Source organism: Ambystoma mexicanum, chromosome 9, assembly GCF_040938575.1.
Source record: "Ambystoma mexicanum isolate Mex_15411 chromosome 9, UKY_AmexF1_1, whole genome shotgun sequence".
In the NCBI taxonomy this organism is placed as follows: Eukaryota; Metazoa; Chordata; class Amphibia; order Caudata; family Ambystomatidae; genus Ambystoma; species Ambystoma mexicanum.
The window spans coordinates 1,294,807,479-1,294,820,538 of NC_090931.1; the positions used below are offsets into that span (position 1 = coordinate 1,294,807,479).

The 13,060-nt window shown below is 43.5% G+C and overlaps 1 protein-coding gene across 2 annotated transcripts in view; it reads left to right on the forward strand.

Annotated features, from left to right (window-relative positions):
- SLC12A8 (solute carrier family 12 member 8) overlaps nt 1-13,060 on the forward strand; it is a 652,049-nt gene that overhangs the window by 414,865 nt on the left and 224,124 nt on the right. For both annotated transcript variants that reach the window (XM_069616644.1, XM_069616643.1), the window contains exon 8: nt 4,469-4,556. In XM_069616644.1, the coding sequence (XP_069472745.1) occupies nt 4,469-4,556 (88 nt within the window). The remainder of the gene's footprint in view (nt 1-4,468; nt 4,557-13,060) is intronic.

A 13,060-nucleotide genomic window follows, 5' to 3' on the forward strand; every position in this document is an offset into this window, starting at 1 on the left:
TTTAAGGAGGAGAAGATGAGGTGGGGGTGTTCTTGCAGTGCAAATATTTGCTGATGTCTTCCATTTTTCAATAGAAGCACTGTGATAACATGGGTTGAAGCCATATGTCTTTGGTTGGATTGTCTCTCTGAGTTAAAGGAGTTTGTGTTTAAGGGTAATTTACAGTGTACCTTTGTGTTGAAAATGATATGTTGCTTTTGAAGTCATAAAACTGCATTATTTTTTGCTCAAAGTCCATATTTTGCAAACGTGATAGTAAATCGGTGCCGAGTTTATATTCCTTTGGGCAGAAAGCGCCAACCCACTGTGTCCATAGTGCAGGGTTTCTTGTCACAATATTCATGAAAGCAGCATTTTCATTTCATTTTCAAGTTTTCCAAGTATACATTTCCTCCTACAGCCCAAACTCTTGTAATCCCCCTGTGTGATGTAATTGCGGGAATATATTTTCTGGTTATAGATATTTATTGCCTGTATTATTTCATATCTTTCACTGGGTAAAAGGAAATTTGATAATCCCAAAAGATACACATCTCATAATCCCTAGTAAGCCAAAATGAAGAGAACATATCTAGTTTGGTAAACCAGGGTTGGTTTTTATCTCCAATAGAATGTGCATTGCTAAAGACATTTGTGGTGCATTTCGAGAGTATTTTGCTTCATTCTATCGTGATGATGGGCATATAGATGATATGGTGTCTGAATTCCTTGACCGTATTGATATCCCTCAGTTAAATGATAGTGACAGACTTGCTCTGGATAGTGACATTACTATGCAGGAAATTGTGGATTCAATGGGGTTGATGTCATCTGGTAAATGTCCGGGCCAGATGGATTCCCAATTGAGTTCTACGCTGCATTTAGCTCCTCTCCCGCACCGTTCCTGGTGAGACTTTTTAAAGAGTTTATTGAATGCGAGGTGGTGGCTGATTCCATGAGGACTGCAGTGATCTCTGTGTTCACGAAGCCCGGTAAGGAGCACTCGATTTGCCGCAACTATAGGTCCATACCTGTGTTGAACGCAGGTGTTAAGCTTTTGGCAAAGTTTTACGCTGTAAGAATGAACTCTTTACTGCTGAAACTGTTTCACTGAAATCAGACGGGTTTTGTCTTTGACGGGAATAGTTATGACAACTTGAGGGAACTTCTGGATGTTGTACATCTCAAGGGTAACTCTCCAGATCCCTATGCAGTGGTCAGTATTGATGCAGGAAAAGAGTTTGACAGGGCTAGCTGGACATTCCTTTGACAAGTTGATGCGGGTGAATTGTGGACCTCGGTTTTTTAATCTTTTCAATGTCCTATATGAGGATGCTGAAGCGGGAGTCATGGTGAATGGTTGTCTATCAGAGTGTTTTTCTATTCATCGAGGTTCTAGACAGGACTGTCCCTTATCTCCCCTTTTATTTGAACTCTTTATTGAACCCTTTGCCTTTACTATCAGAGAGAATACGGATATTTAGGGTATTTTGATGGGCAACTGCCTCTCCAAAGTCCTCCTATATGCAGACAACCTTCGTGTTTTACTTTCCGTTCCCGGAACCTCGTTTAAGGAATTAGTCTTGACTCTACAGACATTTGGCCAAGTGTCAGATTATAAAATGTATGTTTCCAAAACATTGGTCTTTCCAGTCTTGACCTCATGTCACAGAGGACTTATTGGTGTAGAGCTGGATGTATGTGTGGAAAATGGATACAAGTACTTGGGTATACAAATGTCTAGGCGAGTTAGAACCTTATTGGCTTCTAACATCCGAATCAAACTTACAGAGATAGCTGCACTATGCTTGAAGTGGAGAAGATTGAATCCAACATTGAGTGGAAAAGTCAACATAATTAAGATGACCCTGCTTCCTAAGCTGCTTTGTTGTCAGTATGCTCCCTCTTCCTTTGACGGGAGAGTTACTTTGAGATATAGATCGTTTTCTGGAATGTTCTATGGGGAGAGGGCAAGAGATCAAAGATCTCTAAAGATGTACTCATGAAATCTGTGCGTTCGGGGGGGGGGGGATTTGTCTTCCCTAATGTTGCTTTGTACCATAGAGTCTTTACCTTGAGCATCTGACATTTTTGGTTGAGGGGAGACACTGCTAGTGGGTTTTATAGAGGAAAGCTTCTGTTCGCCTGTCCCCCTAGATTGTCTTCTTAGTGCGGATAAAAAATAGACTGCTCATCAGACCCTACCTTTTGTTAAATACATTTTAAAGGACTGGAAAACGTGTTGCAAGAGTTCTAGCATAAAATACCTCTTGAGCTCTGATTCTTCTATTTGGAAGAACCCGGCTATTCGATTTGGTAACCATGCCCTCTCATGGTCCACTTGGCAATCTGCAGGCATCTGGAAATTGGGGTAGATTCATAATGGAGTTTCAATGCTCACATTTGAGTTCCTGAGGTTCAAATATAAGTTGCGTCTGTCAGAAGATTGCCGATACGGTGTGCGTTGCAAAGTGTTTGAGATTCTTTTTTCGCCCCTGCTTCTTTGCATGATGTCCCCCCCTATATTGCATTTATCCAAAGGTGCGCCTCTTTCAGCTTCATCTCTGTACACACTCTGATGCTAATGCTGCTTCTGATCATGGTATGGTAATATGGAGTACAGATATTGATTGGAACTGTGTCTGTATAGGCCTATAAAAGTGCAGAATCAATCTAGATCTGAGGTTCACTCAACAGCGGATTGTGCATTGTATTTATTGGACTCCATCGAGAATAAAACATTGTAAACGTGTTCAAGATGATGCATGTTGAAATTGTAAATCGCGCAGCGGAACAGGTTTGCATATGTTCTGATCTTGTCCAAAAATGAAATGTTTTTGGGACGATGTCTTTCAGCGTATGGACCTTGTATTGGATGTATTGCTCCCCCCGCTCTCCTTTGTGTGCTGGGATTGTTTCCTGTAGGTCTCCGGCTGTCTGTTAGATTACTCTCTTGGGCGTAATAAGAGCATTGTTAGTCGCCACGAAGCAGATCTTGAAATGTTGGAAGAGTGATGTTAAACCTTCCATGGATGACTGATTACATGACCTATTGATTCTTTTGAGTAGAGAAGAGAAAGAGTGACTTATGAGATGTTGAAAAAGCAGATAAAACGTCCGCCACATGGGATGTTTTCAATGATTTGTACATTTGAAGCCCCTACCCTTTTTTTCATCTCCTCCTTTCGTCCTTTCTTTTCTTCTTGTTCTTTTATTCTATTTAGTACAAAATTGCTCATAGTTGATGTTTTGATATTGATAAGTTATTTTTGTTCATATTTATATTGTTGATTGCTTTACACTGAACACTTAATAAAGAAATGTACAACAACAAAACATTGTACTAGTTTGCTTTCGTTCTTCCAATTTATCATATGTGCACGTGCATACGATAACAATGTTCATTTTTATAAATTTGAATATGCGATCCCTAGTGAGGCATCCACATTTTATGTAACATTTTTTTTGTCTCTCATTAATAGAAAGGGGGCTAATAAATGTGCAAACACTTTGATTAGTCGGGACCCCCTTTCACAGCTATTATCATGTTACCCCCTTTCTCCTTCTGTTATGTTTCTGTCCCCGCCTACCGCTGCACCCTTGTTTTTAGCCCATTTTTTGTGCTCCCCTTATGTAAAAGGTTGGTGGTTTCCCACTTTGCAAATTCCATACTTGCCTTTAAATGGCCACTTAGTCTCTTTTTTCTGATAATCATTCCTTAAATGTGCCCCTCGTGCCCTTTTCTACAACAGGCAGTGCTACCCACTTTTGTAGAATGCATCAAATTCCCCTGGCGCTTCGCTTCTCATCTTTCACTCTAATTCTCAAATGCCACCGGTTCCCTCCTCCTTTGCTGCCGCCGCCTCGTCCCCTCTGCTGCCAGCAAAGTCTATTTTCAATTTAGGTATGTCCTACCCCTGAAATCTGATTGCCCACCCCAGGTGCCACCCCATTATCCTAAACTGACGCGGTTTTGTGCACGCGTGCACGTGTGTACACTCGTACTTCATACAACCATGGGCCCTGTATAAGTCAGTATACCACTGAGGTCACCCCACTCAAGAGTCTGGACACACCGCTTATTTCCAAATACCCTTGTTGCTTCCTTTCCTCGGTCTGCAGTGGTTTCAACTGAACTGATTGGCTATGGCCATTTTATGGCCACGACTTAATACATATTTTATATGGGGTGGAGGTATGCAGGTAAAAGCGAGACAAAGGAGCAAAGGGGGAGGGTGGTGGTAAGAAAGAAGAACACGATTACATGGCAAAGGTGAAATAATCATAACCAAACAGTCCAGTATAAGAATTGGAGAGATAAAACTGGCGTGCTGACTTAGTGCCATATCTATCATTCATGGTAAAATATTGTCTTTCTGCCAAAGACTGCACAATCAAAGCTACCTGCTCATACAGAATAATCCAGATAAACCTTTACAAACAACCTGTAGGATTACACTGCAATAAATGCCTACTTTTGTTTTCATAGGTGGTTTCTCTATATAGTATTTGTATTCTTGCTGGGGGCCATTTGCACCAGGGAGTCTCTTCGTTATGACTTTATGATTGCGGAAAAGGTAAATATTACACTACTAAATTATTATATAACAAAATCCAGAATCATGTTGCTTACTAACTGTTCTTGTGTGAGGCTAAACCATGTTTGTCTACGGATATTCATGTATGGGTCATTGGAAAGGCTGTCTGAAGTAATTAAACTGAAATATCAATGTTTGAAAATCTTTATTAACATTTGGTGGTGCTTTGTCTGTTGACCCCACATCTATTTCTTGATTTCTCAGTGGCAACTTGGTGGTCGGATACCACTTGGTGTGTAAATAATTGTTTACCATTTTATAAGCTTGCGATATAGCTGGTACAGTAATTCAGTGGCTTGAGCACTCGATCTGTTGTAAAACTGCAGATCACATATGGGAGTCGCTTTAGTGCTGACTCAGCCTATCATCCGCCCGGGGTCCATAAAATGAGTCCCATTGTGTCAATAATAGGCTGTGTCAGCGAAATGAAAAAACAAAAATCTGAGGTAGCAAGTGAAATATGAATAACAAATCCTCATTATTTATTTTCTGCTTAACACATTTCTGCCAGGTCATTTGTATTACATTCATATTTTTCATGTATAGTGGTTAATACTGCTGATTGTAAACCTCAAAGTGCTGAAGAATATTGAAAGTTGGTTTACAAAGAAATATGGGGTTGATGAAAACCCACCGGAGAGAGGGAGTAGGGTGGACGCAGCTTAATGGTTTTAGCTTATACGTGGGACGAAGAAGCATGCCTCTTTTTCTTGAGGTGGATTTTCCTGGGAAAGAACTTCGATTAACAATGAGGTCTCCTACTCTATAAGTGGAGCGAAACAGACGTGTCTTGGCTCCATTTCCCGTTCTCAGTTTCTGTCTCAGATGCTGTGCAAAGGGGTTAAATTAATGAGGATCCTCCGAGTGGAGGAATCTTCTGCTGAAGTTTCTGTTTTTGTGTAAGTAAAGGTGCTGTGTGTTCCAATAGATGTAGTGCATTAGCCTTGCAACCATTATTTCTTGCTGTCTAGTCTGAGTGTCAATTTGCGATGCATTGCTTATCTACATACTAAGAGAGCCACTGGTGCTTTACATATAAAGCAGCTTACTTAATGGTTCTCGTCTCACTGTTAGCAGTTACTATGGTGATGAATTAAGACATCTCATGGAGTGTCCACCGTTTAAGTCGAAAATACAAGTTTGGAGTTCAGTCTATTTTTATTTCAAATGTACGCATCTGCAGCAAATACCTTTTAGGACACACTACTCCTGCTGTTAAGTTTAGAAGTACCAAGATCCGGTTGGGTACGCTAAGATGACATGAAATCTGTCAGGTTGATTGGTGTGTAGACTGAGATCCACTGTGTGCTGGTTAATGATGTTAGGTCTTTTTTCTCTCCCAACCTGAGTGGAGCCCTGTACTTCGCCGTGTCCCCTCTTAGTGTTGAGTTGCATGCTTCCCTTACACCACGGTTTTGCTTTTCAGGACTGCAAATCAAAGAGCCTTGTGTTTAGTGTTTTCCTGGAGGGAAGGTGTTCCTCTATTGGACACATTTCCTCTAGAGGCGAGTTCCAGAGTTTTGTTAGTATGTGGGAAAAGGCTGATTCCCCTTGTTTCATTTTCAAGTATTGTTTGGGTTCTAGATGAACTTCTGTGATAGATCTCAGGGTTCTTTTGGTCTATATATGGAGATTTCTTTCTTGCAGGAATTCTGCTCCTTGGCCATGAATTTTTCTGCGGGCAATGCAAAAGTGTTTTGAAATGGATCCTTTTCCTGACTGGTAGCCAGTGTAGGGATCTCATTGCTGGTTTGATGTGCTTTCTTTTACTGAGTCTGATGAGGAGTCTTGCTGCTATGTTCTGTATCCATTGTAGTTTTTTGATGAGGTAGTCTGGCATTCCAAGGTAGATGCTGTTGGTGTAGTCTACTCTTGACATGACCAGAGAGATGATAGGGAGCCTTCTGTGTGGGAAGGTGAGAAAGGGTAATATCCTCTTGATGGTGAGTAGAAGGAAGAAGCATTTCTAATCGATTCCTTCCTGCCACAGATTCCTCATCTATGGTATCCATATGCCAGCGCAGACGTTCTTCTGAAATGTTTCAACCACCAGGGGGTGCCGTGCGGCTATGCATCAGGTCGATCTGATGCTTCTAGGAACCCTGCTCTGGAAATTACATCGGGGCCAGTGTACGTAGCGGCGCTGTGCCCCATGACCTCAGTTATTTATTTTTTTACGCTCACTCTGTTCGCTTAACAGGAACGTGTTAGTCAAGATTTTCTAAAAGGTGTTTCGTCATGCCAACTCCGTCAAATGCCTCCAGTTTCAAGCCATTTGCAGACTGTCTGTCGACAGTCTGTCTCTGATCCACACTGCATTTGCTTGTACTGTCTGAGCGAAAACCGTGACACCCGGGATTGCAGGTCGTGTCAATTGATGAACCCAAAGGCCCTTAGGCAGTGGGCAGCGAAATTGTTCACCTTCATCCACAAGGAGAAGGTTCCACAGTCTTGGTTGAGGTCACATGGTGCGGATAGTCATTCCGAAGATCGAACAGCTCTGTGTGTGGAGAAGGAGAAACACTGTAAGAGGTTGCGCTCTCTGAGAGTCTTGGTGGGCTGCGTGGGCAGGTCCATGGCCACTAACACAGTGGTCAGGTGCATTCATCACTGAGGACTTTCGTGTTTGCGGCCAACGTCCAGTCAAGGCTGTTAGATTTGCCTTTTGATGGACAGAACTTATTTGGAGATGAGGCTGACAAGAAAGTGCAGTCATCTAAGGCAACCACCAATTCCTTGGGACTCAAGGTTCAGCAGCTCACCAGGCAATCCTCATCGTGGGGCAGGGATTTTCGCCCCTCTCCCATGTTTGCCCAGAGGGCCGGTGGACAATCTGCCCTGGGAAGGGGCCGAGGCAGATGCTTCATGAGAGGCAGAGGGTAGAGGTTTGAGCTAGAAGGTATTGTGGCAACTGCTGTCCCCCAGCTCCCCAGGGCACCAAACCTCAGTGACGGGCTCCACCACCCGTCACCGGTGGGGGGGGGGCTGTCCCTTTCCTGCAGGGAGTGGTGTGAGACCACATCTGATGCTTGGGTCCTACAGTTCTTCAATCAGGGATATTGCTTTCCTTTTCTACAACACCAACCAGACCACGGTCCACGAGCCACCCCTCTCTATCTGGACCCCATTGTTCTGGAGTCAGCCCATCAGCATCTGGCAAAGATTGCTATCAAACCAGTTCTAAGTTCAGAACAAGGGAGGAGGTGGTACTCCACTGATTTTCTAGTGCCAAAGAAGAACTGAGGCTTGCGCCCCATTCTGCATCTGCGGCTACTGTTTTTGTTCCTTCACAAGGACAAGTTCAAGATGGTCACTCGAGCCCAGATCCTGCAAGCCCTCTATCTGAAGGACTGGTTGGTTTCCCTAAGCCTAGAACTTCAAGACTCCTACTTCTGTGTGGCAATTGATCTGAAGCACAGATAACATCGGAGATTGGTGGTGGGGTCAACAGAATTATCAATTCAAGGTACTGCCGCTTGGTCTTTCATCAGCACCCAGTGTTTTCACTTTGATGGTGGCAGTGGTAGCGGCTCAACTCAGGAGGGAGGGCATCCATGTCTTTCCCTACCTGGACAACTGGCTCAACTGAGCTCACTCACCAGAGCTAGTGGATAGTGGTGAGAGGGATGAGCCTGGTGCTTTAGCTGTGACATAATTTTCAAGATGGATATGCTAGGGTTTGAAATGAAAAGAAAAATATCAACTTAAGCTACAAATGTATATTCTGCCTTCAATCATATACATCTATTGCTGTCTAGTTCACCTCTGATAGTCTAATGCGGGTTCGAGAATTAGCAATAAGAGACAGCCTTGGCAAGTGCCCCTGGGTTGCTTGAAAGGCGATGATAATAGACAGTTTATGAAAAGCTTTTCCTCGTGTTTCCCATTCAATTTAGACATTCCTAGCTGTATAGATAAAGCCAGGTTTGGTTCCTATCGTAATGCTATCAGTATGGCTAAGCCAAGTGGCTAGTCCTAGGCTGGTCGCTCACCAGCAGTTCTGTTAGTGTTGCCTCGTCATTGTGCCATAACTTTGTCTAAATAACAATGAGTTGTGTCACTATTAATCAACTAACAAATTATTTCCTGCATCCGCATGGACTGTGCGGGTGGTAGTGGACCTAGGCAACACCAATAAGGAGCATAACAAACATTTGTTGCTAATTGGATACTAAATCCCGGGGAGTTATCCATATTGCTGCAACATGCAATCCAATGGGAACAGACTTAGCTTTATAGACCTCTAGGGCCTTTCCTTTTTCTTGTGTGACAATATTATTTATCAGATTCCTTTTCAATATGTCTGATTGTGACAGTTTCAAAACTTGGCTGGCAATGGGATCATCCGAAAGGCAAAGTGACTTGAATTTTATAGCGAAGAAAACGAAACTGCTATAACTTTTCAATTCCACCCAATCTACCATTGCCTTTCAAACTATATTTTTTTTCTTGTAAAAACCATTTTATTAAATTTACTAAAATTGCCTTTCAATCCCTTACTGCCCATTTAGTTAGAATAAGCTGTCACCAGTGTGTTTAGTGCTGATGGGGTCCATACCAATAAGACCGCTTTGTCAGCATAACTAAGAATAGCAGTTCTTTTGTTCCCTATTTTCGGGACTTCGGGGGCGCTATCCTTTAACACTTCAGAAGCGTTTAATCAGATGGCAAAATCAAACCCAACTGAGGTATTTCCAAAACTAAAGTCAGAGGTTTATGATCACATTCAGGTCACCTCATAACCTTCAAGGATTTAGCATCCTGCCAATCATTAATATTTAAAAATATGTAGTCGATATACTCTGTCTTCCCATCCCCTTAAATATTGCTTTTGCTGGGATGTCTCCTTTGAGTCTGCAGGATATAATTCCAATTCTACACCACAATTGTGGTACTTCAAAGGCAACTCGATGTCCAGTGATAGGTTCCCTGGTTAAAAGTTCTGGTATCGCCCCAAATAAAGCCTGATTAATAAAACATATCCAATAGGACATCCAATGGTCCAAACTGTAAGTTTCAGTCCTGCTAACTAAAACGAATAACTCTCCCCTTATTTTGTAGTATATTTGCCTACTGTGACTAAAGTGTCTCTAAAACTGTTGGATTCATTAATATCTGGCCATGGGGTGAGGAACTGGTTGTCGTAGTCCTCAGTAAGGGGGCCTCTATAGAATGACATGTTTTGAGGTGTATCACGGTATAAGAGGGAAATGCTTTAGTTTGAATTTGAGAGCCATTTGGTGGAAGAGTTATAAATCTGTTACTATAAGACCATCAGCCAGAACACTAATAGACTGTTTTAATCGCATACAGTCACAGCCATTATTTTCAAGGATCGCAAGCAGGATATCTTCAGAATACTGTCCCATATTATATGACAACATCCCTTCACGTGATGGATCTAGTACATGCACTTGTTAAGAAGAGAATCCCCTTTTTCACAACAGCGTGGCATTCATTTAAAGACATTGGTCACACAGACATTACTCTGCCCCTGTGAATGTATTCATTCATTTTATTTTATTGTGCATTTGTAAGGCGCTTATACATCAAGTAAATTGCATTTCAAAGTGCCCACAGGGTAGCAAAGAGGGAACATGGGAACGAAAGGCAAAAATACTAGCAATGAAGAGAAAGAAAGAGGGGTACCTATTAGGCCTTGTGAGCATTCAGAATGTGCAAGTGCAGAGAGGGAGAAGGGACGAGGGAAGGTGGTAAGTGCTAGGTGTTCCACTGAGGAAGTGCTAGGAGGTAAGTTGCAAGCAGTTAAGTGCCTGCGGTGATCACTTTGTAAGAGTGGTCAACTGCCAATAATAAGTGCAGACCTGTGAGACAGCACAGGACAGTGGGCGGCCAAAGTCAGGTGCTGGGAGTGGGCGGAGGCTGGAGGCAATTGTGGGGGTTGGGGCAGGACCCAGAAGGAAACATGAGGGCCCTGGTCACAAATCTCAGCGACTGTGGTGTTTAGAAAGGAAGCGAGAGGGGGAAGGAGGAGGTGAAAAGGAAAGTCTTGAGTAGCTTCTGGAATTAAAGGAGATCCTGCGCAAGACAGAGAGGAAGGGGAGAGGCTGTTCCATAGGAGGGAGCCAGCCGAGGAAAGAGATCAGCCACCAGCTGGCTGTTTTGAGAAGCGCTTGACATGCAGAGAGTTGGCGCCAGAGGAGTGTAAAGGTCTGGATGGAGAGTATTTGGTGAGAGCCAGTTGTAGATTGATTGGTCCCCGGCCCCAGACAACCTTGTAGATGATGCAGAGGGATTTGAATTTGACCCTTACAGCAACCGGGAGCCAGTGCAGAGATTTTAGGGCTGGAGACATGCAGTGTCTGTCCTTGAGGCCAAGGATAAGTCTTGCAGCCCTATTCTGGATATGCTGGAGGGGACATAGAGAGGAAGAGGGTAGGTTGCAGTAATTCAGCCTAGAGAGAACCAGAGCTCTAGAGACATTGAGCGTCTGGGGAAAGTGAGGAAAGGAATGATTCCTTTGAGGAGGTGGAGATGAAAGTGGGCCTTCTTGGTAAGTTCCTGGATGTGAGGGAGGAAGGAAAGAGAGGAGACAAAGATTACTCCAAGGTTTCTGGCTTTCCGAAGAAGGAGGAGAGCCCATGGAGGGAGGCCAGAGTGAAGGGAAGAAAGAGGGAGCAGGAGTCCCAAGGGAAGGATCTCAGTCTTGCTGGCATTGAGGCAGCGATCATTGGAGGCACACCAGGACTGGATGGCAGAAAGGCAGTTGGGAATGATGGAGGAAGTAAGGAGAGGATAAGAGGGATGTTTGAAGAAGAGTTGTGTGTCATCTGCATAACACTAGAAGAAAGGGGAGAAAGTGAAAATTAGGTGTGCAAGCGGGGCACAATAGATGTTAAAGAGCCAGGGAGAGAGGTTGGAGCCCTGGGGAATGCTGGTAGAGGTGGTGAAAGCTGTGGGAGAGGAGAAAGAGGCCAGGATAACCTGGGAGGGACGTTCAGTGAGAAAGGAGGTCAGCCAGTCCATTGCCCGCACCGAAATACCTAGGGTATTGTGGAGCCGTTTTATAAGGATGGCGTGGTTGACCATATCAAATGCAGAGGAGAGATCAAGTAGAACGAGAACAGCTAGGGAGTTAGAATCAAGAGATGCAAGCAGTTCTTCACTGGTGTTGAGAAGAGAGGTTTCCGTGCCTCTGGATGCTCGGAATTCAGATTAATGGTCAAGTAGGCAACCAACAAGCTCAGTGTGCTGGGTCAGTTGGGGTAAGACGAGCTTCTCCAGGAGTTTCCCAAGGAAGGGGGTGATGGAGATGGGGGCAGTTGTTAGCCGGACACAGGGGGTCGGTGGAAGGTTTTTTCAGGAGGGGCCCACGAGAGTGCTTGAGGGAAGAGGGGAAAGACGCAGTAGCAAGTGCAGGGGCAAGGGAGCCAATACTGTCCTTAAGTTATGGAAGGACAGGGGGAGACCTGTTTGGAGGAGACCTTCATAGAGTGGACAACTCTAATGACCTTGTTGGATGTGATAGGAGAGGAGGAGAGAAAGACAGAGGGAGGATGGGAGGCCATAGGTGGCAGGGGGATGGGATGGGAGGAGGGGAGTGGGATAAGGTAGAGAGAGTGATCAGGATGTCCTGATCTACAGGATGAATTATCTGTTGGTGGTTGTGTTATCCATTCTCAGCTATTCAATGAGCCAATGAGCTTTTAATATCTGATCTTTGGGGAATATTACCATGTGCAACTTTGACATGACATTGGGATGCATCCATTTCCTGGGATGCTGAAGCTGAATGTGCTGATCAATGACTGAACTGACACTCTGTATTGGTCTGGTGTAATTCAGTGGCTTTTTCACTACGGCATGATGGGTTGTGACATTTGTTTGGAACATTTGGTTGCATCTATGGCCCTTGCATTGGAAATGTTCTATGCCACATGACTTTTATTTCTTATTGTGACTATTTCTCCTTTAGCATTTGCTGCTGATCTCTGATCACTTTGGATCAGTGCAATCATACCGGATTATTCTTTTGGGAGAAGACTGTGCTTTTTGGATCCTTGAGTTCACTGAATAATAGATTCCTTAGCTCTGCAAATTGATATTTGCATGAACAAGCAGCCAGATATGGATCTAGTCCTTTTACCATGTGGATGTTCTGCAATCTGGGTGCATCATTGCAAGAAGGACTGGTCCACAGTGGGTTGTTCCCTAATTTTGCTGTGGGTTCCTTTAATGACTTTGAGTGGTTTGAGGATAACTTGGATAGAGTAGAGGTGATGCACTGTAGTATACAGTTTACATCATCTTCGAGGTAGGTGGTTAGAAATGGAAACCTAGTGCTGATTGAGATTTCTTATCAACAAATCATTTTTCAGGAGACTCCTGTATTCCATCCACAAATGGAATTTGTTAACCACAGTAGTTGTAAATCTTAAAGTTCATGCCACCTAGTTGTTTGCTCTCTTTGTTTTTCAAATTGCTTGTGTAAAATTTCAATTTCCCCATGTGGCTTCCTCTAT